Source organism: Mauremys mutica, chromosome 11 (genome assembly GCF_020497125.1).
Source record: "Mauremys mutica isolate MM-2020 ecotype Southern chromosome 11, ASM2049712v1, whole genome shotgun sequence".
NCBI classification, from domain to species: Eukaryota; Metazoa; Chordata; order Testudines; family Geoemydidae; genus Mauremys; species Mauremys mutica.
Genome location: NC_059082.1, coordinates 83,859,462 through 83,886,899, shown reverse-complemented (window position 1 = coordinate 83,886,899; position 27,438 = coordinate 83,859,462). Strand labels below are relative to the sequence as shown.

Here is a 27,438-nt window from a genome sequence, read left to right as displayed (position 1 = left end):
CATGCTAAGCTACGGTCACTTTCCAGCATGGTACCAACTGACACGCTCTGCTGACTGGGAAACAGAGTTAGCATTGGAATAGTCTCACATTTCTGCCGTGCCCATCATCGGGGTGTCTGGGCACCAGCGATAACGATTGTTATTCAAAAGAAGTGTATTCCAACACCAACGCTGCCCCCCGTGAGGGTTCTCCGGGTATGACAGTGTGGGACGCCGTTCTGTTACAAACAGCCACGTCCAGCCGGGAGAGGGTGGCTTTCATCTCGCACACGAGCACTGCTGCCCCTGACCTGCGAGGACCTGGGAGCGGGTCACACCTGCGGTACAGTGCAGGAGACCGACGCACACACAGCCCATGGATTGATGGGGGAAGGAGGAGGCTCTGACAACCCACTAATGGTTTGTGGCTGCTCTCTCTGGCCCTGGATGGAGCCAGGAAGCAGTGCCTGAAAAGGGAGCTCCAGAGAATCCTGGCCAAAGAAGGGAGTTCAGTGGGAGGGGAAGGAGCCTGGGGAAGGTGGCTTTCCAGCAGCGTTATTCAACTTTGATCCCAGCCACAAGTCAGCCGTGCCCCCCCCAACCCCACAGCTCATATCTCAATCTCCCAGTGCTGCCCCCTGAAGGCAGCAATGCCAGCTCTGCCTGTGGGCACCCAGTGCCCTCAGCACCACGGGCACATCCATCATCTTGGGGTAGCTTAAGAAAAGCCCAGCCCAGTGAGACAAGAGCCTCTTGGGAGCACCCGCCAGGGCTCAGATGAACCCGCGATTACAGACTTCACAGGCCATTTGTGGGACTGTGCTGCCACCTAGAGGGTAACATGCAATTTACCATCCCACCTGTTCACACACTGCACTACCCAGGCTACATGGATCTGGGCATGGAGACAAACAGCCAGGCACGTCTTAAACACAAATGCTCACCGGAGGGTGGTTAGCATCTGGGCTGTCACTATTCATACAAATCATGCCACCTTCAGGACTGGGGCTTCAGACCGACTGAGCACTCGCAATGAGAACAGAACATGGAAATCGCTTCTGGTGAACAAACGGCATGTTTTCAGGGGGGGGAATCTCCACTCAAATGAAGAGAAAAAGTCAAAACCACAACAGTTTTCGTGGGAAAAGATTTCCAGAAAAAGTCTGTGTGGGGACAGCCACAATGAAACGTTTCCGCTTGCCTGCCTGAAAGAGAAATTACCAAGAGCTTTACAAGCAGGCAGGCAGCATTTCCATCTTCCTGCTGGACACGCCAGTTTTTTGGGAAAAATTCAGTTTCTCTGAAAATGTTCTGTTCTGTGAAAAAAGGCATTTACTGTCGAAAATCATTCCGATGGGCAATTCCAGAGGAGCCCAATGCATGGGCTCAGTACCTCTGAAAAATCAGGCCCCGGAAGCCTGGGATTAGGGAAGACAGACAAACAGCTAGCGAGGTTCTCAAGGAGTCTTCAAGGAAGCTTTTGGGGCTCAGAGAACGGGCAGATTTTTCAGGAAACCTGTTTGTTGGCCAGATCTCCCCTTCCTGACAAATCTTTCTTCCTTGGCTGGTCTGCAGACTGGATCTCCCTCTCAACCCATCACATCTAGCACGAAGGAGGGCAGGGCAAGAGGCGATGGGTTCAAACTACAGCAAGGTGGATTTAGATTAAATCTCAGGAAAAGCTTCCTAACTGTAATAACAGTGGGACAATGGAGCAGACGCCTTGGGAGGTCGTGGAAGCTCCTTCACTGGAGGTTTTCCAAAGGAGGCTGGATAGCATCTGTTTTGGGTGGTTTAGACCCAACAAATCCTGCGTCTTGGCGGGGGGGAGACTCGATGGTCCCTTCTAACCATATGGTTCTGTGATCGTGGACGTTGATGTTTTGCCCCTCACTCCAGAGAAGCAGGACACGGCCAAGCTAAGGACTTTGTTTTAGCCGTTTCCATCAGGCTCAAGTGAGGATCTTTAGGGCACAGCAACACCTTACCACTTTTCAAAGAGGTCAGTTCACTGGACTCGGCAGTGCTGCATGAATTAGCTGTGTGCATCAAAAGGCTCTACTTAGGGTGACCAGATGTCCCAATTTTATAGGAACAGTCCCGATTTTTGGGTCTCTCTCTTATATAGGCTCCTATTACCCCCCACCCCGTGTCCCGATTTTTCACACTTGCTGTCCGGTCACCCTAGTTCTACTTAAATAGCTTCCCTCCTCCCAGGAGAATTACAACCAGTCATCAAGAGCCTCTTGTACTCCTGGGTGACCACTCAATCTCGGCTATGCTTCAACCTACCACCAGAACAAGCTGTGGCCTGTGCCTTGACCAGAGCATCTGCTTTTCTTTCCAGGCCTCTCCCACTAGGAAGCAGGGTAGCCTCAAAACACACACTCTGCAGCTATGACCCTGTCCTCAAAGCAAACAGCTGCTGGGGGAACAGAAACTGCTACTGAGCTGTGCCAGAGCAGGGGATGGCGGAATGACGTACAGCGCTCCCCAGCTTCTGCACAACACAGAGCTCGTTCTGCCAGCTCGGGTCCCCTCTCCCTGCGGGAAGGACACAATCACATTCGGTCATTGGCTGGGGTTTGAGAGACTCAAGCAGACCCCGAAGACTTTAAAAAAACCCAACATGCACCAAAGGCAGGAAGTCAGGCCACTTAGCAGCCCCTACAGGGGGGAAGGTTGTACGAGAGACCCCGGCCGTTGTGGCCTGTCCCTTTAATACAGTTTTATACGCTTCCTGCCCTCTGCACAGGCCCCAGAGACAGAACTAGGCAGGTCTCTTTATAATAAACCCCAGCCAGCCTGGGAACAGCCGCATGAGCAGTGACATTAGCACCAGGCCAAGCCCTCCTTCCTTTCAGTGGGGCCAGTCACATTCAGTCTTCAAGAGGAACACCCCCCATTGTTCTCAGAGTCAGCTTCTGTTGCTCCCAGCCAAACCCCTCCTCTCTCTGCCGGATCTAAAGACGTCTAGTCTTCAGCAGTTGGTCTCTCCTGCAGTTAACATACACAGAGGAATCAAGATCCCTTACAAACGCTTGGCTGGGTTCTGCTAGCAGAAATGGAGTCTCCACCAGTGTATTTATGGAGGCAGAAAATAACCCTCTCCAGAGCCCAAATGCCCTTCTTCTCTCTCTCACCTTCTGCATTTGCACATGTCCTGCATGCAAGACACCACGAGGGGGCTCTGGTGCATCATGTTTCTTCCTGGAGATGCTCCCTCCCTGAGTTTCCCCTATGTACAGTATTAGCTGATCACATATGCCCCATCTACTGATTGCGGAGCCAGCCTGCAATGAACCTGCATGGCTTGGAGGATCCAGCACCCACCTGCTTTAACGGATTGGCCTGGCATGTTACCGTTGGCCCTGGGAAGCAGCAAGTGCACCAGAAGACTTATTATTTGCTTTGTGTTAGTGCTTAGAGGCCCGCGCCCCATTGTGTTCGGTGCTGCACAAACATACCGATCCCTGCCCCAAAGAGCCTGCAGTCTAAGTCTGAAAGACAAAAGCAGGACCCAGAAGATGGGGTGGGGAGGCTTGGAGCTGCCAGTTTAAATAGGTTGGCTCAGGAAGAAGAGGCAGTGGTCTAGCCAGAAAATTAAGAGGACATTTCTACCACTAATGGGCAGTAGCATGGGCGTGAGCAGCTCCAGCACATTCCGGCCGTACGAAAGCACTTGCGCACACGAGATATTTATGCCAAGTTTCCAGGTCAGAAAGTTACAATAGTGAGGGACTGGAGGAGTCTGCATCTGCACAGCAGAGCCATGAACCTACCTACAACGGTGAGAACTTCTTTTTCTATATCCGCCTTGATGTATATCCGTCCCCTGCGCTCAGTGTGGTCCGTTCCACATAGGCTCGGGACGTTCATCACACAGCGTTTGTGGACATTCATCATACAGGCTGCACAGAGGGAAAACAAACACTTACTCCACAGCAGGGAGATACAAGATTACATTCCCCACGGTCAGCTCCCAGCACGCCTGAAAGTTCTGAACAGAGCAGGGTGAAAAAAGAGATGGGCAGGATTGTGGGGGAATCCGGTACCAATACTGACACAGGCCCCGTTCTGCCTACGGACCTTTGGAGCTGCGTGGAGTCCCGCTGGGTAGCTTCAGCGGGACTCTGCATGTGCGCAGTGATCCACCGGCATGGCATGCCCCTCCTTGCAGGATCAAGGCCAGAAACATCGTCGTGCTTTTTGTGCCAGCTTTAACCACCATGTTGGGACTTTTATCCGCTGATTGGATTACTTCTCCCACAATGCCCAGCTTGCAATACGACTCATTAGGCTGAATTTGTCAGTGGTCAACAGGAAGGGAGAGACGTGCACGTGTGTTGAATTTGTGCAAAAAAATTCTGTCTAGTTGGTGACATTTTAGAAGTGATAATTGATGAGCAGAGCCGGCACCAATCAGCAAATTGCTCTATTGATGGGAGACGTGGCACAAGATAAATATTGGCATGTGCAGGCCCCTGGCGGCTGGACAGGTTTCCCATTAAAGCAGATGTTCGGTATTCATCACCAGTTCTGCTAGTTACTGCATATCCCCATTGTAACAGAAATGCCATTTACTTAATTAGCATTTGAGCAATGAAAAGATCTGTCTGTCATTCCTCCCTGCTGAATTCCACCAGCTATTGTACCTCGACACCCACAGGAGCAGAGAAAATGCTTTCTAGAAGGGGCTGTTGAAATTGCATAAATCATAGGGCATTTTGTCACCTCCATGGGACAGCCACAGGGTGGCACCAAAAGCCAGCATAGAAGGAAGTCAGTCTCTGAATATATGGTTTGGAATCATCTCAGGTTTTCCCTCTGGCTCCATAAAAGCACATGTCCCCGCAGTTCTTCCCACTGTCCCCTATCAATGGACGATCGACATGATCCCTCCACTGCAGGGATCAGAGTCCGGCAGGAACTCAGTCTCTTTGGCTCATTAAGCGTTCAGCCTCCATTGAGGCAGAAAAGGGGAGTGATGAGTGGCCAAAGATCCCCGTCCCACTCAGGAATCGTAAAGCCTCACAGCTTGTTTCATGGCGGAGGCTGAACCACCATTAAATAATATGGGCCTCTGATAACTGCCAGCGTGAGCTGGATTTGAACCCATGACCAAGAGCTGAAAGGCCACCTAGCCCATGACAAAGCCCCTGAGCCACCCAACTCTGGAAATAATCTTTACCTTGGGGACTGTACACCAGCCTTCCTACAGGTTGGGGAAAGGGAACAAGGAAGGAAAGAAAATGCTGGAAAAATCTCTCGCCTCCTTTTCAGAGAGCCTTTAAAAGGACAGGCCAATAAGGCTGGACCACCAAGAGAGATTTAGGCCATGTATCTTTTCTGGTCCCAACCAGGGACCTCCGCTGCTCTTCCCCTTCCAGAGCCCTGGGTCATTCCGACCCCCTTTCCGTCCCAGCAGTGAGGTGTGACCACTGGGTGGTACCTGGGTGACACTCCGTGAGCATGATTGTCAGAGGCAGGGCGGGAGTTTCAATCGTGCTGCTGGCCTGCATATCCTGGATCTCTGCTCTCTGACCAGGACCTGGGAAAAGCTCCCTCCCCTGCACACGTCAGAGCTTACTGAAGAGTCAGGTGGGGAAAGGGGAAGGTGGAATTTAACTCCAGTGACTCTGACTAATATGTGTAAGAGTCCCTGATTAACAGTCCCCTTTCTGCTGTGCCCTCTGTGCATCCACCTAGCCCTAGCCCAAGCTCTCGGAGGCAGGGGCTGCCCCCTCCCCAGCAAGCATCACAGAACACACATAGTAACTCATGTCTACTACAATGTGCCCTGATACACTGTAGTCCTGCTTGGAGCATTGAGACAGGTTGAGACATGAAGTGAAATCCCAGCCCCATTGAAGTCAATGGAAGTTTTGCCCTTAGACTTCAATGTGGTCAGGAGTTCTTCCCTGGCATGTGCCCCAGACCACCAGAGATTTGCCTTGCTCCTTTATATCAGCCGCGGCCGTAGCACAGAGCTTCACTTACTGTCACATTTCATCCCTTGGTGAATGAGTCCATAGAGTAATGAGCCACAGTGGTCACAGAAGGTGGGACTGGAGTACGTGTGGATTTTAAATTTGTGCTTGCTCCTTGGATCCTAAAAGGGAAAGAAGAGAGAGACCAAGATAGATCATGGACTTATACCAAATATCAGCACGTAGCCCCCACCCTTGGCATTTCACGTGCCACTTGGCTTCTGCAGAGACAAGGCTTCAAGGCCACATCCAACTCTCATTGATTTCAGTGGGAGCTGGATCAGGTCCATAAAGATCCAGTCACATTTCATTAAAAGCAACAAATTAACTTATTTGATGTATTAGGTCTTAACCTGGAAGCCCGGTGGGTGAAATTCACCCCTGGGCAGAGAGCCAGCAGAAAGCCTGTTCTACTGGATACAGGTTCTTATGCTGCACTCACTAGGCCTAGTGAACTATTACTGGCAAGGTGGCAAAAGATATTCCAGATCTCCCTCCATGTTCAGACCACACAATAAACATCCTTATGCTCGGAAGCCAACCAGCAGCCTGTCTACTCTTAGGGAATCAAGTAACTCAGAAGAAGAAACAAATCCTATTCTTTCTAATGATTTGAGGTTTTTAAGCCAACTATCTGCTTTCCCAGCACCCAAACTAAGAGACTCCCATTTACTCTGGGCACCAGTTCCAGTGCTGGAAGAGATCTTCCATCTAGCAGAGGCAGGCAGAGCTTGAACCAACAGCTGGGAATTCCAGCCAGACAAATTCCAGCTAGAAATAAGGCACAATTAACCCTGCAAACAAACTGCCAAGGGAAGCGGTGGATTCTCCATCTCTTGCTGGCTTCAGATCCAGGCTGTTTGCCTTCCTGGAAATTACACGTTGGCCAAACACAAATTATTGCACTCAGAACAGGGGTACATGGGGACATTCTCTGGCTTGTATCATACAGTAGGTCAGACTAAACGATCTAACGGTCCTTTCTGACCTTAAGCCCCATGCGCTCTGTGAACCTAAGATACTGTGATTACTGAAAGCAGTTGGGATGCTGCTGCAGGAGGTTCTGACAGTGTTGGACAGTAATACAGCAGCCCAGTCAGAAGACACAGTAGTGTCCAGCGTAAATCACAATTAGCACTTGTCGTTCCATTTTGCGTTGGCTTCTGACATTTCCAAGTTTGGTTTTGTTCCAATTTGGAATGAAATCTAAAATCTTTTGAGATTCTCACCAACCGGGGAATAGAGCCCAGGCTCCGGGGCAGCCCGCCTGGTAGGCTCCCCAACCCCGGGATGGCTGGTGTACCCAGCTCTAGGGCCATCCTGCAGCTGAACTACCGAGGAGCCAAGTGCGTGAGCTAGCAGAAACCAGGCAGGGTTTTGTCATGGCCCTGCCTGGGTTCCCCTGCAGCTTCACCAAAATAGAACCAGCCCTGCAAAATGTTTCAATTTCAACAAAAGTCAGAAAATCCCAACAACAAAATATGTTTTGCTGGAATTTTTCCAACCAGCTTGAGTCATCACACATAATATTGCCCATTGCCAGTCTTTGCCCCCGTTGGGGTGAGGAATTGGGTACAATCCAGTCATGGTTGTGCCTTGTTTTCTCACTGTATCCATTACCCCTTTCCCTACCAGTGTTACTGCTGTGTGGGGGAACCTGTATGATTACAGAGGTTGACAAGAACAAAAATAGAACAATGGCAAATGGAAAACAAAAAGCAAGCGCTGGCAGCACGGAGGGTTTTTTTTCTGCAGCATCCTCCTGTGTAATTGAAGCCTGATTAACCAGCCCACTTTGTAAGTTTTATTTAGCTGCAATCCCTCCTGGAGAAGTGTCACTCAATAGCCATTTATAAACTCTGGCTTTAAATTTTATTACGGTGAGAGCGAGAGCCTCACACGCCATTTTGATAGCCAAAGCTCAGGGTACCCCACGGAGTTAAAATTCTCAGAAATCCTAATTAGATCCTATGTCAAATCTTGCTGGGAACTACACCTGCCTCCTAGACTCCCTGTTGAGGCAAAGGGAGGATGTAGCTACCCCAAAGGGGTATAATTTTCCCACCACTGGGAACTTTGCAGGGAATCCCAGAGAGGAGCCCAGCCCCTTCTCCTGCATCAACTCAACTGCAGGCAACTTTGGGGTTGGGCAGGACAAAGACAGATCCATACCCTAGGACACCCCGTCGTTCTGTTTCTTTTCTCTGCCTGTTACGTTGGATAGCATCATACAGAGCTCCAAGGTCGTTCCTCCCCAGCTGGGAGCCTATAGCATTTTATAGTGTAAAGAGAATTCTCCATCAGTGGCATCCCCCTTTCCATAGGCTTTAACAGGGGTTTGCATCACTCTTTCCTGTAGCGTTGTTTCCAGAGCTGGAGGCTTCACTGCATCACACTGAGATGCACTTCACGACCAGTGCTCCTCGCTTGTCCAATGTGTTGAGTTTTCCCGGAAGCATTTCCCTGCTTCCCTCCAAGGAAGACTGGGCGGGAGGGGACACGGGGTCTACAACTGGCAAATCCCAGTCACAAGGTCATCAGTTGTCTTCCTGACACTGCTGCACGTTGCCCAAAGCTCCCAGCTCTGATCCGAAACGGAAGCATGCACGGGCCGCTAAGCTAGTGAGACTTTTGAGAAAACGAGCTGCTCCTGTTTGCTTTTAGCGGTCTGTGGCGTTCTCCCCCAGTCTCCGCCACGCTGCTTGAGCCTGTACAAGCAACTCCCAGCAAGCATGTCTTACTGGCTTAGCTTGCAGCGGAGCAGGAAAACATTTGCTACTAGATTGGGCTGTTCGTCTTGGCCTCCCTCGCCCCCAAATGAGCTCACGGAAGGAACGTGTGGTACCAGTACCCTCAGGGAGGCTCAGGATCATGTTGGTGAGATTCCCTGGCAGGGGGAGCCCACCCAAGGCCTGGCCTGAGTGGGGCCTGGACACGTGGCAGCCGTGCTGTCGCTGGGAGAAGAGGGCCAGGCCAGGAGCACCAGCAGCATGTGGCAGGGACAGTGCAAGGCCCCTGAGCCTTCTGCTCGTACCTGGGACTGGCTGGGCGACTCAGGGTCTGGGACACGCTGAGCAGCCGCCAGCAACATGAATACACACCCTCCCTCTGCCCACCTCAGTGCTGTCTGCATCTGTATTGATGCCTAATACTGGGCAGCCACCCCCAGTGATCAACAGCGGGGAGCATTGGAAGAGCTGAATTTGGAGTCGCCTGGGTATATAAGGAGGAGATCTCAGCAGGGTTCTCCAGGAGGGGTCCTCCAGGTTGGAAGCGACACCCCACTCTGGTCCGAAACAACCCAAATACTGTTAACATTTAGGGGCATGTTCCCAGACCTGGTTCCTGGACTTTTGGGGCTGGGCCTCAGCAAGGACTGGCATTCCTGGAAAGACAGAGCTGATTTAATTATTGGTTAATTGTTTGCTGGCTTGGGAGTGAGTTGCTCTTGGCTCAGTCTTTTGAGCTGACCATATTTCTAATGGATGGGCAAGGTGTCCTGAAAGAAAGAGCCATCCCTTTTCTGTAAATTGTAACTTAAAATAAACATATAAGAGAAAGCATGGAGTTGAGAATCACCTACCTGGCTCAGCTAAGCATAGCTGTCAACACAGTACAATCATAGACTATCAGGGTGGGAAGGGACCTCAGGAGGTATCTAGTCCAACCCCCTGCTGAAAGCAGGACCAATCCCCAACTAAATCATCCCAGCCAGGGCTTTGTCAAGCCTGACCTTAAAAACCTCTAAGGAAGGAGATTCCACCACCTTCCTAGGGAACCCATTCCAGTGCTTCACCACCCTCCTAGTGAAAAAGTTTTTCCTAATACCCAGTCTAAACCTCCCCCACTGCAACTTGAGACCATTACTCCTTGTTGTGTCATCAGGTACCACCAAGAACAGTCTAGATCCATCCTCTTTGGAACCCCCCTTCAGGTAGTTGAAAGCAGCTATCAAATCCCCCCTCATTCTTCTCTTCTGCAGACTAAACAATCCCAGTTCCCTCAGCCTCTCCTCATAAGCCATGTGCTCCAGCCCCCTAATCATTTTTGTTGCCCTCTGCTGGGCTTTCCAATTTTTCCACATCCTCCTTGTAGTGTGGGGCCCAAAATTGGACACAGTATTCCAGATGAGGCCTCACCAATGTCGAATAGAGGGGAATGATCACGTCCCTCGATCTGCTGGCAATGCCCCTACTTATACAGCCCAAAATGCCGTTAGCCTTCTTGGCAACAAGGGCACACTGTTGACTCATATCCAGCTTCTCGTCCACTGTAACCCCTAGGTCCTTTTCTGCAGAACTGCTGCCTAGCCATTCAGTCCCCAGTCTGTAACAGTACATGCTCCTTAAATTAATTTAAATTAATTTAGAGATGGGCAATAACTGAACTGCACTTAATTCAGTCTGCTTAAGTGCAAGATACTGAATGTCTGCTTCAGCAAATTTAATTGCATTTGAAAACTGAAGAGGTCTCATACATCACCCTAAAAAAACATATTTTAGATTTAGAACAAAAGACACTTCCTTTTAATAGCTGGGCTTGTCATCTGGATAATAGGAAGCCTGGGAGGATGAGGGTTAACAACAATTAACCTGTCTCCTGGAAACCTCCATACACCAGGAAAGCTAGTTCATTAAGTAATAGTGTACTTCTGAAAAGCTCCTGCGCTCCCAGGAGAGGCAATGAGACATCGCAGAGATTTCAGAGAAAAGTCAAACTCTGATTTTCGCACAAAAGAGGGAAAGCAGAAACTTTCAGACTTGTGAAAACTTAGTGACTGGAAAGTTAAACAAAACCAATCTAGTTGGCAGCTCCTTCGCGATGCGTGTGCTCAAGTCTCTCTCGCTCCCTGCGGCTCACCAAGTCACTACTGGTGCTGCCGTGTAGCGGCCATGCTGCACCTGCAGCATTACCTAGCCAATTGGAGAATGCCGCATGCCCCTGAGTCAGAATTCAGGGTGGCGCTGCTGGACGAAAGAAGAGGAGGAAACAGGCTACGAAGAAGCACAGGCTACCTCCAAGAGTAACTAGGTGAAATTATGTGGTCTGCATTGTACAGGTCAGACCAGTTGGTCCCTTCTGGCCATAAAGTCTATGAATACGAATGGGTAAACACAAGCCATTTCTCACCACAATGGTGAGAAGAAAAAATGAACACCCTGAAAAATCCATTTACTGTGTAAGGAAGCTTATGGATTTAGTCAGATACAACTTTCCCCTGCATGGAAGTCCTTAAAAGTGACCCGTATTTGATTTTTCTAATCTCAGCTCTATTTGTGCGGAAGCTCAAAATAATCGCTCTAATCAGCTTTGGCCTGCACAAGGAGGATCTCTTTATTTCTGGTTCATTCCAATGTACCCGTGTTGGCACCGTGCAGGGACTGATTCAGACAGCTGTCTATATCAGGCTGATGGGTCAGCGCCTGGGAATCCGGATGTCAATCTCAGCGATGGAACGCAGACAGCTGACAACAACAGGATCAAGTTCTCCAACCGAAGAACCTGAAATCTATCATTTACCGAGCACCGGCAGTGTGGGGGCATTCAGCGTCTAAGGAGCCATGGGCCCTGCTCTTCATTGTCCGTGTTCAGTACAGAAAGCTCAGACACAGATCGTTTCACCAGAACGAACTGCAGGGAGAGCAGGAGTCTTGCAGAGGTTATTTCCAAGAGGCTTGCTGGAAGAGTACAATCCGAGGAGAAGAAGGAAACTCGCTGTGCACGCTGCATTGGAAGAGTCAGATCAGCAAAGTACAATTGCTACTGAAGGGAATGCTCACATGCAAGGAGATGTCACAACCCCACCCTCCCTCCATATAACACACACACGCCCCTCACAGCCAACAGCGGGGATTTGGGCTACTCCCTCCTTATTCTGAGGAGCCTGCCATCAAGCATTCAGCCCTTGCTATGGTACAGACGCTGGAGAGAGTCATTGCCAGGTTGCTTTACAGGGTTGTGCTGGGATTAGACTGGCTCCCGTGACGCTGTCAGAAAAGACAGACACTTGAGAAGATTAAAAACTACCGTCAGCCTCCCTGAGGAAAGGAGGCCTCTTCTAGACCAGCCAGCAGAACACAACGGGTACACACGGCACACCTCATCCACAGAGCATCACCGACACAGACTAAAGCCCTGAGCAGGGGTAGCCTGGGACACAGATACTAAGACCCAGGGGCAGAGGACAGCACACTGACGTTTAATAGAGTCGGCTCCCCCCGCCCCCAGCACTCACACCACTCTCCTTTTGAAACCTGAAAATAGGTGGTGCTTTCCCAATCCCCGTCTTTCCCACAGGAACAGCAGCCGCCTGCAGTGACCAGAATCCCTGGCCAGAGCTGGACGGCGACGGTATCTAGGCGGGGGACAGGCCGAAGGGATGCCACCTCCTTTGTACTACGGTAACCTCCAAAGGCCCCTACTTGGTGTGGCCCTTGGGCTGGCACTGCAGCACCTAGCACAGACGAAGACAGAGTGTTACCCACTTCCCCAGAGAAGCCCACTGGCGAGAGCTCTGTTGGGCTCCCGCCCTGGGGCGGGGTGAGAGATGGCCGTTCTCCCACTTGGCCCCGCTGGGTTTCCCTGACATGACAACAGCATGTGCCGAGGCCTCTGCAAAGCTCCATGAGGTGGTTTCATCGGGTGGGCTGCTGCAGTTCACAGGACAGCTCATTTATTCCACTCAGGTTCTTATATGGCCCTGGCACCATGACACTCGAGTGCATTAAGTGATATGACTGACACCTGGAGTTCTTTCCTTTCGTGGTCTCTCTTCCCCTCTCCATGGAGAAGTTGTATCTAGGATGATCGTCCCTATTTTTGAAAAGTTACATATTCTGTGGCCACTGTGCTCTGGGTGTACATTAGCGGGTTGGAGCAGTGCGCCTGGCACGTGGAGGGGAAGGTGGGAGGTGTGGGATGGTCCTTACCTCCTGGGGGAGTCCACTTCCCTGGCCCCAGGGCAGCTTTGTCTCCTGCAGAGACGAGCTTTCCCCTTGCAGTGAGCAGCTCCCCTGGGTTGGAAGAGTGGAGTTGTCCTGGGTCCTCGTCCCAGAGGCGGAGGCAGTCTGAGGCATCCTCACCCAAACTGTTGCATAAGGACCGAGACCTTGACTTGATGTTCTACTAGAAACCAGTATACAGAGCAAAGAGTGGTGTGATGTGCTCATGGCGGCAAGGAGATGAGCTGCAGCATTCTGCACTAGTCGGAGCAGAGGACGGACTGCTTCATGCCTAGGTATATTCCACTGCCCAAGGGGAGATGACAGGGGCATTAATAGCCCAGGCCAGTTCATCCTCCTCCAGGATGGGATGGAGTCTCCCAGCCAACCGGAGATGTCATGCTCCATGCTAGGGAGAAATCCAGGAATTTTCTAAACTATGGACTGAATTGACCAGTTGTGGGTCTTTCCATCTGCCACCTGCATCACCTCCATCTTGCTTAGGTTCACCTTCAACCAGCTGCTCTTCTTCCATGAGCTGATGTCATTTGAACACTGGTCCAGCTGGGGGACAGTGGTTTGGTCATATATTGTTAAGGACGGGTAGATCCGTGTGTCTCATCTGCATATTGCAACACTAGAGTCTGTGTCATCTTACCAGCTCTAGTGGCTGCAGCTAGATGTTGAGAAGGACTGGAGACAAAACGATCCTTCTGGGACTCCCCAAATCAGGGGGCTAGTGGTAGAAGTGCAGCTCCTCACCCCTACTCTTTGGGTGCCTCCCTCCAGGAAAGGCTCCAGCCATTTCAATGTGTTCCCCAACTCACCTGTGGAACCAAGCTGTCATGGGGGGTGGTGGTGGCAAGGTGATTAGGAGGCAGTGCAGAAACACGGAGTCTCTGGACAGATGGCTGTGTCCTATGCTCTGTAGGCCAAAGCTCTGACTGTTCCATGGAGGGCGACCCCCCACCTTCATTATCCTGCTCAAGGTAATGACATGAAGGAAAATTGATGGCAAACAGAGTTGCTGTCCCCCTCCCCAGGAGCAGCTCACCGAGGGGGATGATATTGTCACACAGGGACAGATTGGAAGCAGAAGTCCTGGAGAGCAGAACTTAAACCAGTTTCTTGAAGCGTCTATAATTCAATTCGCTCTTGCAGTCAGCAGAGTTCCACTGGTGTAAACCAGCACAATTCTCGGAGAATCAGCCCCTGGCACTCTACCCACCTTTTCCATTTCTAGATGATTAGGGTCAGTTACGCTATAGATTCAGGTAGGTCATCTTCAAACAGGTTATTTTGAAGGCTTCTATCTTCAGGCCTGAATCAAAGAAGAGACTAGTTGGGGTAGGGGTAACGTATTGCAAACTTGCTAAGCCATTTGCACCTAATACAACAAGGCAGAGTCCTCAGTGGAGGAAGTTACTACCGATCAATTTATAATCAAGTGGAGGAAGTTACTATCAATCAAGATAATATCGATCAACACTACTCAGAGTTGGCCTGGGAGTTTTCCTGGCCCTGGTTTGAGAGACAGGAGAGTATGTGCATAACATATCGCCCTCGCAGTAATTTCAGAGAAGCGATGGATGTCTGCTTTGCTGAATCTCTCCCCTTACTTCCTGGATTCCCTACTGCACATCTGATTTTCACTTGCTCCAGAAAAAATGGAGGGGAAAAGTTGTACCCAAACAAACAAACAAAAAATCCTTCTGGCATGATCAAATCCCCCTCATCCATGAAAGCCCTAACTCTCTAGGCCGGAAAAACAAACAGGGTCTGGAAGAGTCAGAAATGGAGGATTTGCCGTATTTATTCAGCTGAATTACCCTGGCTTTATCAATGCAAGGAAATCATTTCTCTTGGCTATCTCGCGACATTTAAAAATCTCAGGCTGCAATCGCCAGTGTCATTTGCATGGCTTCACTCCCAGTTCTGTTTCTACATTCTCAAAAAGGCAAGGAAATCCTACCTGAGAGCTAGGCTCCTCTCTGCAGGGGACAGGTCCGCTGTCACAGCAGCTGTGGCAGGGAACGAGCACCTCTTGCCACAGAAGGAGAAGAGGTTTTCCTCCTTTATTCTGAGGTGCCAGTGCTATTGGCGGCAAAGAACATCTGGTGGGCTCCCTCCTTGTCACAGCTTCTTTCCCACTAGCATTTAGCCTGATCTGGTCTGATGCCACCCATCATAATTTTTTATGTCTCTAATGTTATGCTCTTGATCTCCTTGGCAGCAGGGGGGCAGAGGGGAGGCTGTGAGCAAAGCCGGCCTGTCACTGAAGTTCAATGTAGCATACAGATAAGCAAGGATTGCTGTGCTTTCCTTAGCTGCATCTTCGGCTTAATCGCCTAAGTAACAGAATAATTCACAGAAGGCAAACTCTCCCTCCAGGTTATTCCTGAATGAGGGAGCATAAATGCCCCACACCGACTTTCCTAGGACTTGTTCTGCTGGAGGTTGGGTAGCACCTGCTTCCTTCTCCAGCCAAAGAGCAGGAGCACCACCGAACACGTCCGAGGAGTGTCACTTTCCTCCCCCCACATCCAGACCCACACCCCTCAGCTCAGACCCTTGGACCATCATTAGGAATAGGAGCACGGAAACAATTCTGCTGATGCACCCACTGGGAAGTAGAAAGACCATAGCAAACTGACAGAGCTCATAGAAGGGCAGGGGAACAGCAAAATGTTTCCCTGTCAAATCCTGGCCTAAGGAGGCTGATACCACTCTGGGACCACATGTGAGAAACGGCCATTTCTCTCTGAATTCCACATTCCTTCCTGGAGACAGATTGATCTGCTCAGGCAAACAAAAGCTTCAGTCATTCATAAAAAAACAACTATACAGAACTGGATGGCTTTCAATTTAGCTCACAAATGAAGGCTGAATTCCCACTGGAGGAGGAATTTATGGTGGGAAAAGTGATGGCATTTCAGTGATAAAACTGCAGATGGCACAAACTGCAAAAGGAACAGCACTTAGTGCAATTGAAAACCCACAGCAGGAACACAAGGTGTATTTACACACACACAGTGGGAGCAATGGCAGGGAAAGCTGCCCCATGCTGCTGCACCAATGTGACCCCAAACCTGGCAAAGAAGGACCCACCCTGGGGGGAAGGAGAATTTGCCTCCATGGTACATTCAGTCCTTGGCCTGTGCTAAGCATCCCAGAGGAATGTGTTGCGGTGATGGTTTGTGTGCTGACATCTGCCTAGCAGAAGCTAGACTCTCATTGTCAACTCATTTCACTCTAGCCAACCAACAGGTGACACTCTCTAGTCATCACCAGATTAGAATGGCGACTAACTCCGTATCTCACTACACGTCAGTCGCTCCTTAGTGCCCGCTGCTCACAACAACTAAAACTACCAACTTCTTCTACTGCGTTTAGGCGAGCGTGCTGCAAATCCGCCACAACCAAAACCAATTTATACAGAGCTGGGTGACGGTTTCCAGCTGAAACCCTTCTTGCTGGAAAATGCAGAGTCGGCAACACCAAGCCATGCATGGAACTCATGTTGGGCTCCCCAAATTGTGTTGAAAAAAGTTCTGCAGAAGCTGAAACATTTCATTTCAATGCTTTCAGAATGAAACATTGCCATGTTTGGAGCACTGCTTTACCACGTTATATCTGAATTTGTGTTATATCGGGTCGCGTTATATCGAGGTAGTGATGTATTTAAGCCTGGGGAGGATACAGGGAATTTGTCTATGCAACTAGGTGGATCCCCAGCTAGCTGCTGCTACAGACCCTGCTTCCAATCCCTGATTCCTGACATCGGCTTTACCTCCTGGCTCCAGTACCTGGTTTCTGACTCAGCTTTGTCCCCTGCTTCTGATTTCTGGTTCCTGGCCTTGGCCTTACCTCCCAGCACCAATGCCTGGCTCCTCACCTCCTGACTCTAGCCCCGGGTTCCCAACCCCGGACTGACCCACTTCTCCAGCCCCTGACGTGTGCTCGGGCCGCTGGGCCGGCCGCCCACAACCCAGCCCTGACACTATCACTTCAAAGGAAGCCAGAAAGAGCCTCTGCTGATTTTGCACTACATATTTGAAGGGCATCTGAAGTATTCCTTCAAGGGTCTATTTTTGTTGATCAGTCGCTGTTTGAGAGATTTAAACTTTGACTAGACCACTGCGGATAAAGTGATGGAGAGACTTAATCAGGATTGCAAAAGATTTCATAGAATCATAGATTATTAGGGTTGGAAGGGACCTCAAGAGATCATCTAGTCCAACCCCCTACTCAGAGCAGGACCAATCCCTAAATGGCCCCCTCAAGGACTGAACTCACAACCCTGGGTTTAGCAGGCCAATACTCAAACCACTGAGATTTGCCTCATATAAACCAGGAAGAGAAATCTGACCAGCCCCCACATATCCGCACAGTCAGGGAGACTGAAGCAGTGTGCTGAGAAATGAAGGGGCAGGAGATGCGGGGTGGCAGTGTGTGCGGGGGGGGGAGGGATACAGGAATGTCTAGAGGGACACCTCAGTCTTCCATTTATTTTCCAGACTGCAAGACCCTAGATGTTCTGTAACATCTGCAGTCTGGTCTCCCCAACGGCAATATCAGACCTTCAGAACAACCCTATTTTCATTTCAAGGAAAGGCGCAAGTTCCGACTTGGGAAGGTTCATGCTCTTGCTTATTGATCAGACACTTTTCGTCTCGACTTGCCAGGACGCTAACGGATACAATCTGGTCATGAGCCAGCAGGTGATGACTAGATTCAAAAGCTAAAATGTCTTTTTAGTGAACATTGGTGACCATGAAAGAGACACACACACTGCCGCCTTATCGACTCAGTGGAGCTCCGTGGGAAAACCCCTGGCCAGAAGCTGTACTGGCTTCACCCGAATCAGCAAAGGCAGCAAGTTTCCTCCAGTGAGATATTTAGATCCAAATATTCCACGTGAAACTGAGGAGCAAGTTCAGGGGCTGTGCTCACCCCTCATGCAAAAACCTGGAGTCTGCACATTGGCAAAGCAGTTTGCAAGTTGGGGGTTTTCCTGGAACTGATCTCTACCCCAGATCACCAGGTTGCCATGTTCTCCAATGGACCAAGAGATTGTGTTCCACTCCCACCCCCGAGGGTATGGAGAAGTGTGGTAAGATCTGTCTCAGTCACCTCCACCATAACCTACTTTACTTGGTTCTTCCCTTCAGCACCACACAGATTTTCTAGACCTCTTCACATAGGGCAGACCAAGGACACATTCATCCATGCTCCATGGGCTGCCAATCCCCTTAGAGGTGTTGTTCAAACTCCTGGGTAATTCATTACAGCCCTAAATCTTCTAGGGCCCAGTAATCTGACACCCCCCTCCATCCGCTACAGCCAGGGTATCTAAACTGTGGCTGCAGGAATCCTTGGGACAATGGGTCTCCTGGTTAGTTATCCCTGGGTTGGGTCTCTTTGGAGGAAGTTTGACTAGGTGCTGTGGTAGCGACATTTTGTTGCCAGTTTTCAGAAATATTTCCTTGGTCTAATTATGCAAATTGAGCCACGATGTCATGGCAACAGATGCCTCCTAAGTAAGAGTAATCAAAAATAATGGGAGGTGCCCTTAAAGAAAAAGCTGCTCTTTTCAGTAGGACTGAGACATGCACCAAGGGGCTGACATTGCAGAGACTTCTAGCATGACTGCAGTTGGGACTTGGATCTTTTAGATCCAGAGCTGCCGCAAATCCGGCCCAATGCAAGCTGGAGTGATCTAAGCTTGGTGGACCTTTGGTCTCACCCAGTATGGCCGCTCTTATGTTCTAAGCTGGAATGTGTGTTTCACAATGGCAAACATCCTCGCTGTACTGGGCGGGGTGCGAGCAGCCAGATGAGAAGCTGCAATGCGAGGCAGCTGGCAATTAGAGGAGCCACACAACTACCTGGCAGCATGCCAGCCTTCTGTCTCAGAGTTAGTGACAGGGGCGAAAAAAACTCTGAAACATCAGTGAGTAACATGACAAGGAGCAACATACCTGAGACCTTAGGGCTGGGACAGGAACATGCATTTGGAAACAATCATTTGGAAGTGACTGCACCGGAAATATTGTGCAAGATTGAAATTTTGTGAACACAGGATCATTTTAACACAGTTCATGGGCCAGCTTCTAATCTCAGTCATACAGGGGAAAATCCAGAGTAGCTACTGTTTTAGCCAGATTAGCTGAGTTACTCTGGTCTCAGTCTGGAGCCCTTTATTGGGCCCGTCAAATGGCCCTCTGCTATCCACCCTCAAGTGCAGTCTGCACAGCAAAGCTAGTAGTTTATCAATAAGAATATCTTCAGTTTTCTTACAAGTGAGAGAATGCCAGCCGGGCACCATTAAAAGCTTTAGGGGCTCAGTTCTCAGACACCAGGGCAGCACAAAAATAACGTAAGAATTCTGTTTTGGCCCAGGTTACATTTACGTAATCAGGCAACTAAATAAATAAAAGAATAGATAGAAAAAAAACCCTCATCATTTGAAACAATAATGGCCTGTCTGGCTCCCATGGGCCCACTGCATGGAACTGCAAGACAGCATTCCAACAGCGAAGGACTGAGCAGAGAGTTCAGGAGATGGCTGATAGAGAAGGAAGCAGCTAGAAGGAACGGCTCGATAAAGGATGAGAGTTCTAATAACTAGGAGCACAAGGGAGGAATTTTAAGAAAGAATATTTAAGCTCAGTCTCAGGAAAAGCTTCCTGACAGTAAGTTGTAGGATGTGCAGTAGCTTCCCCAATGGAGCTCACAACGGAAATAAAAGTGGATGGAACAAAAGAGAGCGACCAACAGGGAACAATTCTGCATGGACATAGAAATACAATGGATGGTCCAATAGGTCTTTCCCATCTGTAAGTCCTGCAATGCTATGAACAGAGCCTGGAAGTACTCGGAGATCTTGGCGAAAAACACAGAAGCGATCCTCCTCTAAGAAGTGCCTCTGGGCCTGTGATGGGATTCAAAGCACAGCACTGCAATCTGCAACATTCCAGAACACTGCCCTCAAAGGCCATTACACATTTTCAGAACGGCAGGAGAGACTTGTCAGAGTCAGTGACAGTGTAAATAGGAGAATAATTGCTCATCTTTTGCATGGACCATGAACCTCGCACACCGCAAGCCTCAAGAGGCTGTTGACTTCCACATTACCAGTAGATGCTTGGAAACAAGGCATTATCTTTTTATCTCATTTAAATTCCTTCCTGCAAAGAGACCAACCTCTGGAACTGCTTTGGTAACAAAGGAAGGCACTGCGGCTCTAAGCCGCGGCCTGCTGCAGACAGTAATTAATGCTTCAGCTTAAGCTTTTAATAAGCTGGTGCTGAGAAGCTGTGCTGAAGACCCCGCGAGCCAGGCACACAGCTGGCACACACCTACGGCAGCTATTTACATAAGGGACATTTTTAGCATGGTCAAATAGACATTAAAAAAAATATATTTCTGAAGCAGCAGCAGCCGGAAAGGAGCTCCTGCCAGCAGCTCCGGAGGGTAAATACTGTAAATTAAAAAATGAGCCGCTGCAGCTAATAAAAAGATTGAGCTTCACATGGCGTCTTTAGGCACGATCAGAGGCCTCTGGCTAGCAGCAGGGCCTGCTCAGAATGAGGGGAGACTCTCAACGTAAGTCTGAGCTGGCACACTAATAGGGTGACCAGACAGCAAATGTGACAAAATAGGGACGGGGGGTGGGGGGTAATAGGAGCCTATATAAGAAAAAGACCCCAAAATTGGGACTGTCCCTATAAAATCAGGACATCTGGTCACCCTAGACACTGAAGGGAGGTGTTATTTTACCAGCCCCAAGCCTGATCTGTCTCGGCAGAGCCCTAGGCCTGCATGGAGTCCCACTGCCAACCCGTGAAGTTTTCTCAAGAGTCTTGCCATAGCTCGTGTTTTGTTTTGTTTTTGTAAAGTCCCTGCTCCTGGAATCTTGGATTTCATTTTTAAAGTGCTAGCCTCACCATTGCAGAGGAAAGCTTGAAAATATGCCCGTGGGGCACCCTGCTGGCTCAGAAACCAGAACCTCAAATTTAAAAGTCTCAAGATTTTTATGCCCCTCTCATTATTTTGGGGGCCTGACTCCCCATGTTTGGAACACTTGGGGCTAGTGATGCAGAGCTCTGCATGGGCATGAAGGCCGGCCTGCCTGCCGGAACACAACGGCAGGACTGGGGCCTCAGAAACTCAGCTGCATGAGCAGATCTAGGTCAGAAGCTTGACTGTGGCTCTAAAGCTCAGTCACCAGGTGACTGAGTAGAGCCGGTGCAGCAGGGAAGGTTCCTAGGAGGATTCTGGCTGGGCCTGGATCTCTGCCACATGCACTTGGTCTCCCCACCCACCCCCAGCTCTACTGCCTGGGAGAGAAGGTTGGCAATGGCTCCTCTGGGGGAATCCTAGCGTCAGGGATGGACTTGAACAGTGTCTGTTCTCCTCACCACAACAGTGTCAGGCTTGTGTGGACGCAGGGGAGGAGAAGGGGACGGACATCCTTACAGCTCACACTCCCCTAGGCAGGGATCGCCCAACAACCTGGTCCCTGAAAAGGTCACGCAGAAACCAGCCGCACACAGGCAGAAGGCACCAGGTCCCCATTGCCCACAGTTAGATGTTTTCCTTCGTACCTTCCTTAGCGACAAGGCACTCGCTCTCCCCTCCCCCAAATATAGGCAATCGACTCTGGTTCTGCTCGACAGGAACACTCACTGAGACTGGACACAGAAGGACTCCAGGATGGCTGGTTACAGTTCCTTAGGTCCCAAGCCCACACTACTGCAACCAATGGGAGTTATGCCATTGTCTTCAATAGGGTCAGGGCCAGACAGCACCAATTCACCTTACAAGTATCTCAAACCTCCCTTAGCGATTGTGTCCTTGGAAGAGGAACACAAACAAGTTCTCTTCATGATGGGAAGGCCTTGCTTATAGAAGCCCAGATCCATCCGAGGAGACTGTGGGCGCCATGACTCAGTACATACACAGTAGGCACTGGCTTTCACACTACCCTCTCTGCAAGGTCACTAGCCCTCTCCAACCAAAACAAGGAGCAGTTGGCTTTCGAAGCCAGATTCAGCTGTTCAATTCTATTCCCCTGCTCCTGTATTTTGATCAAACTGAAATCTACCTGTCAGGATTTACCCCGAGGACAGGATGTTGGAACACTTCTAGTCTGACAGTGAATCCATAATTGGGTAGAGTTTGTTACTTACATGCTCTCCTTTCAAAAAGGATGACTCCCTGGCTGCAAAAGTCTCATTTATTTATAAGTCACTTAAATATACATTGTGAATCTTCCTCCTCATCTGAGGGCTAGACGTTGGCATCCTGTAACAATGATTCTTCTTTATTAGTTACTGTATTTACACCGCCAGATTCTGTGCTGAGTTGGATGCGTCATTGGCTAAATTTGATACAAATCAGTACATTAAAATGTGATAGTAAAAGGGGAGGGGAGGAGGTTGCTTCAGCCAACAGCCCCACGCTGCTCAAGAACCACATTTCAAAGATGATTGGCTGCATTATGGGATGAAAATGGCCCATCTATGGGGTGAGGATCTTCTCCACTGTATTTAATGCCCTCCCAACCATTCACACAGCCACAGTAGGTTTGGCTGGGCACCCTACAGCAGGGCTGCCCAGAGGATTCAGGGGGTCTGGGGTCTTCGGCGGTGGGGGGCCCCCGCTTCGGCGGTAATTCGGCGGCAGGGGGGCCTTCCGCTCCGGGACCCACCGCCGAAGTGCCCCGAAGACCCGCAGCGGGGGACCCTGCCACCAAATTGCCGCCGAAGACCCAGCACTTCGGTGGCGGGTCCCGGGGCAGAAGGACCCCCCACCGTGGGTCTTCAGGGCACTTCGGTGGTGGGTCCCGGAGCGGAAGGACCCCCCGCCGCCAAAGACCCGGAGTGAAAGAAGATCCGGGGGCCCGGGCCCCGCAAGAGTTTTCTGGGGCCCCCGGAGTGAGTGAAGGACCCCGCTCCAGGGGCCCCAAAAAACTCACGGGGACCTCTGCGGGGCCTGGGGAAAATTGTCCCACTTGCCTCCCCATCTGGGCGGCCCTGCCCTACAGCAAACAGGGGATGCAGCGATGATGCCAGTGGCAAAAGGGAAGGTGGCAGTCACCTTCTCATTCAGGAGAGAGACTGATTCAGGACATCAATTGAAGCCATAAGGAGCCAAGCAGTGATCTGATTTGGGAAGAGGAGAGTTGGAGCAAGGTTGAAAAGCACAAGCTTATAACGGTACAATGGCAACCTTATGGCTACCCAGGTAAAAGGGAATGACCTGTCGTCATCTCTGCAAACTGTTCCTATCCCCGCAGACCTCGCACATGTGTGCGCCATCAGGACGGTATGGATATACTGAGACACAGCACTGGACAAGTCATCCCTTCCCCCACCTCCCAGCAACAAGAACACTGCACCTGCTGGGCCTAGCTGGAGACCAGATCTCATGACTCACGATCGTGTTACCCAGGGACCAAGGCTGTTCTGTAATATTCTGCGCAACGCCAGCTCATTTGTATTCACCCCTTCTACAGAGCACCACTGACATGCACCTCTTCAGCAAGTGGCAGAGACTTGCTTAAAAGCTAATGTTTTAATACTGTGCAAAAATTAAACCCTGGCTCACAACTTGTCAAGCTGCCAACCTCTGACTTTTTTTTTTTGGTTAAATCATCTAGGATAAAATTTTAGAAGTCCCCAAGTCTCATTGAAATCAGTGGAATTTAGGTGCCAACATTTAACCCTGGTTTATATTAACACAAAGTTACATATTAAAGACATAGAAGAACCATTGGAAAAAACTTCAATTATTAAAGCAGGTCAGCCACAAGCTTATAGTGCTTCATCCCTCACGACAGGGATCATATTTGTCCTTTTCCTGCAGGCTGCCCACCCCTAGTAATTGGCTCAGAGGAAGCAAGCACAATTCCAAAGCGTATTGACGGTCTGCAAGATTTTAATCTTTTGAACTTTTGAAATTGCTGGACTCTGCAAAACAGCTGCAGAGGTTTTCTTTGAAATTATGCACACAGTACTTTGTGTGTGTCATAGAGAAAGCTTTAAATTATATCTTTTGAAGAATTAACACAGCTCGTAGGAAGAACATTTTAAAAATGAATTTCATAATGACTTTGCAGCATAATACCACCACAATCCCACAGCACAGAAGCAGTGTACTTTCCGTACCTAATTAAATGCATCAAAAGGATTTAAAAATCAAGACTTGTGCATCTTAGTTTCTTTACTATAGGACATGAGGAAGTTTCCCCAGGGCTATCTGAAAGTAAGTCCAATGTGTACTACAGAGGCATAATGGGAAGAGGCCTGAAAACATACTCTAAGAAAAATATTAAGGGAAATCTTGCCAGGTGCTTTAGGGGAAATTATTATTAATAAGGTTTCAGGATATAGCTGGACACAAAAGGATGAACTTCAACAATAAAAAGGCTAACCTGAACATCAGAGCTAATTCCGAATAGCAAAAAAAATCCCCCAAAGATCTGCAGAGTAACGGCAGTTGTACAGAAGAGGGGCCTCAAGTGCTTTCAGTGAGAGTGGGATCAGGCCCCAAACTAGCTACATGCTCTAGAGAACAGACCTGAGTGTTATCTGGGACTAGATGACCCAATAGCTTCTTCTCCTCTGTCTTTTCCGGACTCTTGGTGCATTAATCGTCATACCGCATCATAAGAACGGCCATACTGGGTCGGCCCAAAGGTCCATCTAACCCAGTATCCTGTCTACCAACAGTGGCCAATGGCAGGTGCCCCAGAGAGAGTGAACCTAACAGGTAATGATCAAGTGATCTCTCTCCTGCCATCCATCTCCACCCTCTGACAAACAGAGGCTAGGGACACCATTCCTTACCCATCCTGGCTAATAGCCATTAATGGATTTAACCACCATGAATTTATCCAGTTCTCTTTTAAACCCTGTTATAGTCCTGGCCTTCACAACCTCCTCAGGTAAGGAGTGCCACAAGTTGACTGTGCGCTGCGTGAAGAAGAACTTCCTTGTATTTGTTTTAAACCTGCTGCCTATTAATTTCATTTGGTGACCCCTAGTTCTTGTATTATGGGAATAAGTAAATAACTTTTCCTTATCCACTTTCTCTACATCACTCATGATTTTATATACCTCTGTCATATCCCCCCTTAGTCTCCTCTTTTCCAAGCTGAAAAGTCCTAGCCTCTAATCTCTCCTCATATGGGACCTGTTCCAAACCCCTAATCATTTTAGTTGCCCATCTCTGAACCTTTTCTAGTGCCAGTATATCTTTTTTGAGGTGAGGACACCACATCTGTACGCCGTATTCGAGATGTGGGCGTACCATGGATTTATATAAGGGCAATAATATATTCTGCATCTTATTCTCTAGCCCCTTTTTAATGATTCCTAACATCCTGTTTGCTTTTTTGACCGCCTCTGCACACTACGTGGACATCTTCAGAGAACTATCCACGATGACTCCAAGATCTTTTTCCTGATTTGTTGTAGCTAAATTAGCCCCCATCATATTGTATGTTTAGTTGGGGTTATTTTTTCCAATGTGCATTACTTTACATTTATCCACATTAAATTTCATTTGCCATTTTGTTGCCCAATCATTTAGTTTTGTGAGATCTTTTTGAAGTTCTTCACAGTCTGCTTTGGTCTTAACTATCTTGAGCAGTTTAGTATCATCTGCAAACTTTGCCACCTCACTGTTTACCCCTTTCTCCAGATCATTTATGAATAAGTTGAATAGGATTGGTCCTAGGACTGACCCTTGGGGAACACCACTAGTTACCTGTCTCCATTCTGAGAATTTAACCTATGCATCACCTCAGTATAAGCCAGAGGACCAGAACAGCCGTAAACCCATGGACTAAGCAATGCCCTTCAACAAGTTTTGTTGTTTTACAGGCAAAATTCTGAATATGCAGCATTTACAAAACACAGCTCTAGAACAAGCTGCACATGCTAGTCCCTTGACTATCCACTGTAATCAACATTTCTCCATCCATTTATTCAGATGTCTGGAATAAGCTCTTCTATTTGGAAATGACAATTTACTCAGACTGTCTGCTCTCTGGTACGTCTGTTCAATCCCACTGATACCCACAACACAGGATCAATCAAGCAAAATGTGACCTACCAATTACACAGCTGTACATAGGGTTTTTTACATTGAGTGAGAACCTGCAGCACTGGATTACTGTGCGTATGGCCCCATTGAGAGCCATTTAGTCTCTTTATGGTCTCTGAAGCAACCCAACATGTAGGTTAAGCAGATTTTGCTTTATAACAGGTGCCTCTGTCATTACAGCACCGAACTCCAGTGTTCATTACACGCTCTGGATGGCAGATGACTGCAGCCACGCTGCCGCCATTCTTCCTACTCCTGCATTTTTTCAAGGAGGCAATTGTGTGGAATATCTACCCTCACCCTCCACCTAGTTACAATTCCCAGCTCCAGGCTGCCTCCCCATACTCTGAAAGCAAATCCCAAGTTAACATACTGAAGTTTGAAATCTGATTCTTGGCACTGAATCATAGATTCCCAGGCCTGAAGGAACCTTTGTGATCATCTAGTCTGACTGCCTGTACAACGCGGGCCATAGATCTTCCCGAAAATAACTCCTAGAGCGGAGCTTTCAGAAAAACATCCAATCCTGATTTAACTGTTGTCTTTAAAAATTGTCAGCGGTGGAGAATCCACCACAAACCCTTGGTAAACTAGTCCACGGGCTAATTATCCCCATTGTCAAAAATTTATGCTTAATTTCCAGTCTGCGTTTGTCTAGTTCAGCTTCCAGCCACTGGATCATATTAGACCTTCCTCTGCTACACTGAAGGGCCCATTATGAAATATTTGTTCCCCATATAGACACTTACAGACCATAATCAAGTCACCGCCTTAACCTTCCCTTTGTTAAGATAAATAGTGATAGACTCAAGGAGATCAATCTATCTGTAGAATATGAAATTAAAGAATTGGAGTTTGCTTAAGTTTGGTTAAGAAAATATCTGTGTTGTAAAGAAAGACCCCGAGTAGCAAGTAGAAGGAAGGCCTTGAAAATAATGAGTTATAAGGCTAGAAGGAATGGAGGAGGAAGGATGTCTGGTTCAAAAAAAATAATTAATGAGATAAGAGAAAGTTTCAAAAAAGAAGGCATCTGACTCATAGGGGTGACTGCAGAATCTGTCTTCAAAGCAGCCATCATGGTCCTTCCCCTCCCACATACCAATGTTATCTTAAAAGTAAAGTGCATGTGAACCAAGTGCAACAAAATACACTGTTGGACAGGAGGGGAAGAGATAAAGAGGAAAGACCTCGGGGGAGAAAGGAGGTTGTCAAATTTATAGAATATGAGGGTTGGAAGGGACCTCAGGAATTCATCTAGTCCAAGCCCCTGCTCAAAGCAGGACCAATTCCCAACTAAATCATCCCAGCCAGGACTTTGTCAAGCCAGACCTTAAAAACCTCTAAGGAAGGAGACTCCACTACCTCCCTAGGTAACCCATTCCAGTGCTTCACCACCTAATTTTTTCCTAATA

General features: G+C 48.9%; 1 protein-coding gene across 1 annotated transcript in view; it reads right to left on the bottom strand.

Moving 5' to 3' along the window:
* The window catches only part of PRKCB (protein kinase C beta), a 232,598-nt gene that overhangs the window by 93,042 nt on the left and 112,118 nt on the right, over window positions 1-27,438 (bottom strand). The window contains exons 4-5 of the mRNA XM_044980600.1: window positions 5,980-6,091; window positions 3,762-3,890 (exon numbers count right to left, since the gene is read on the bottom strand). Coding sequence (XP_044836535.1) covers window positions 3,762-3,890; window positions 5,980-6,091 — 241 coding nt within the window. The remainder of the gene's footprint in view (window positions 1-3,761; window positions 3,891-5,979; window positions 6,092-27,438) is intronic.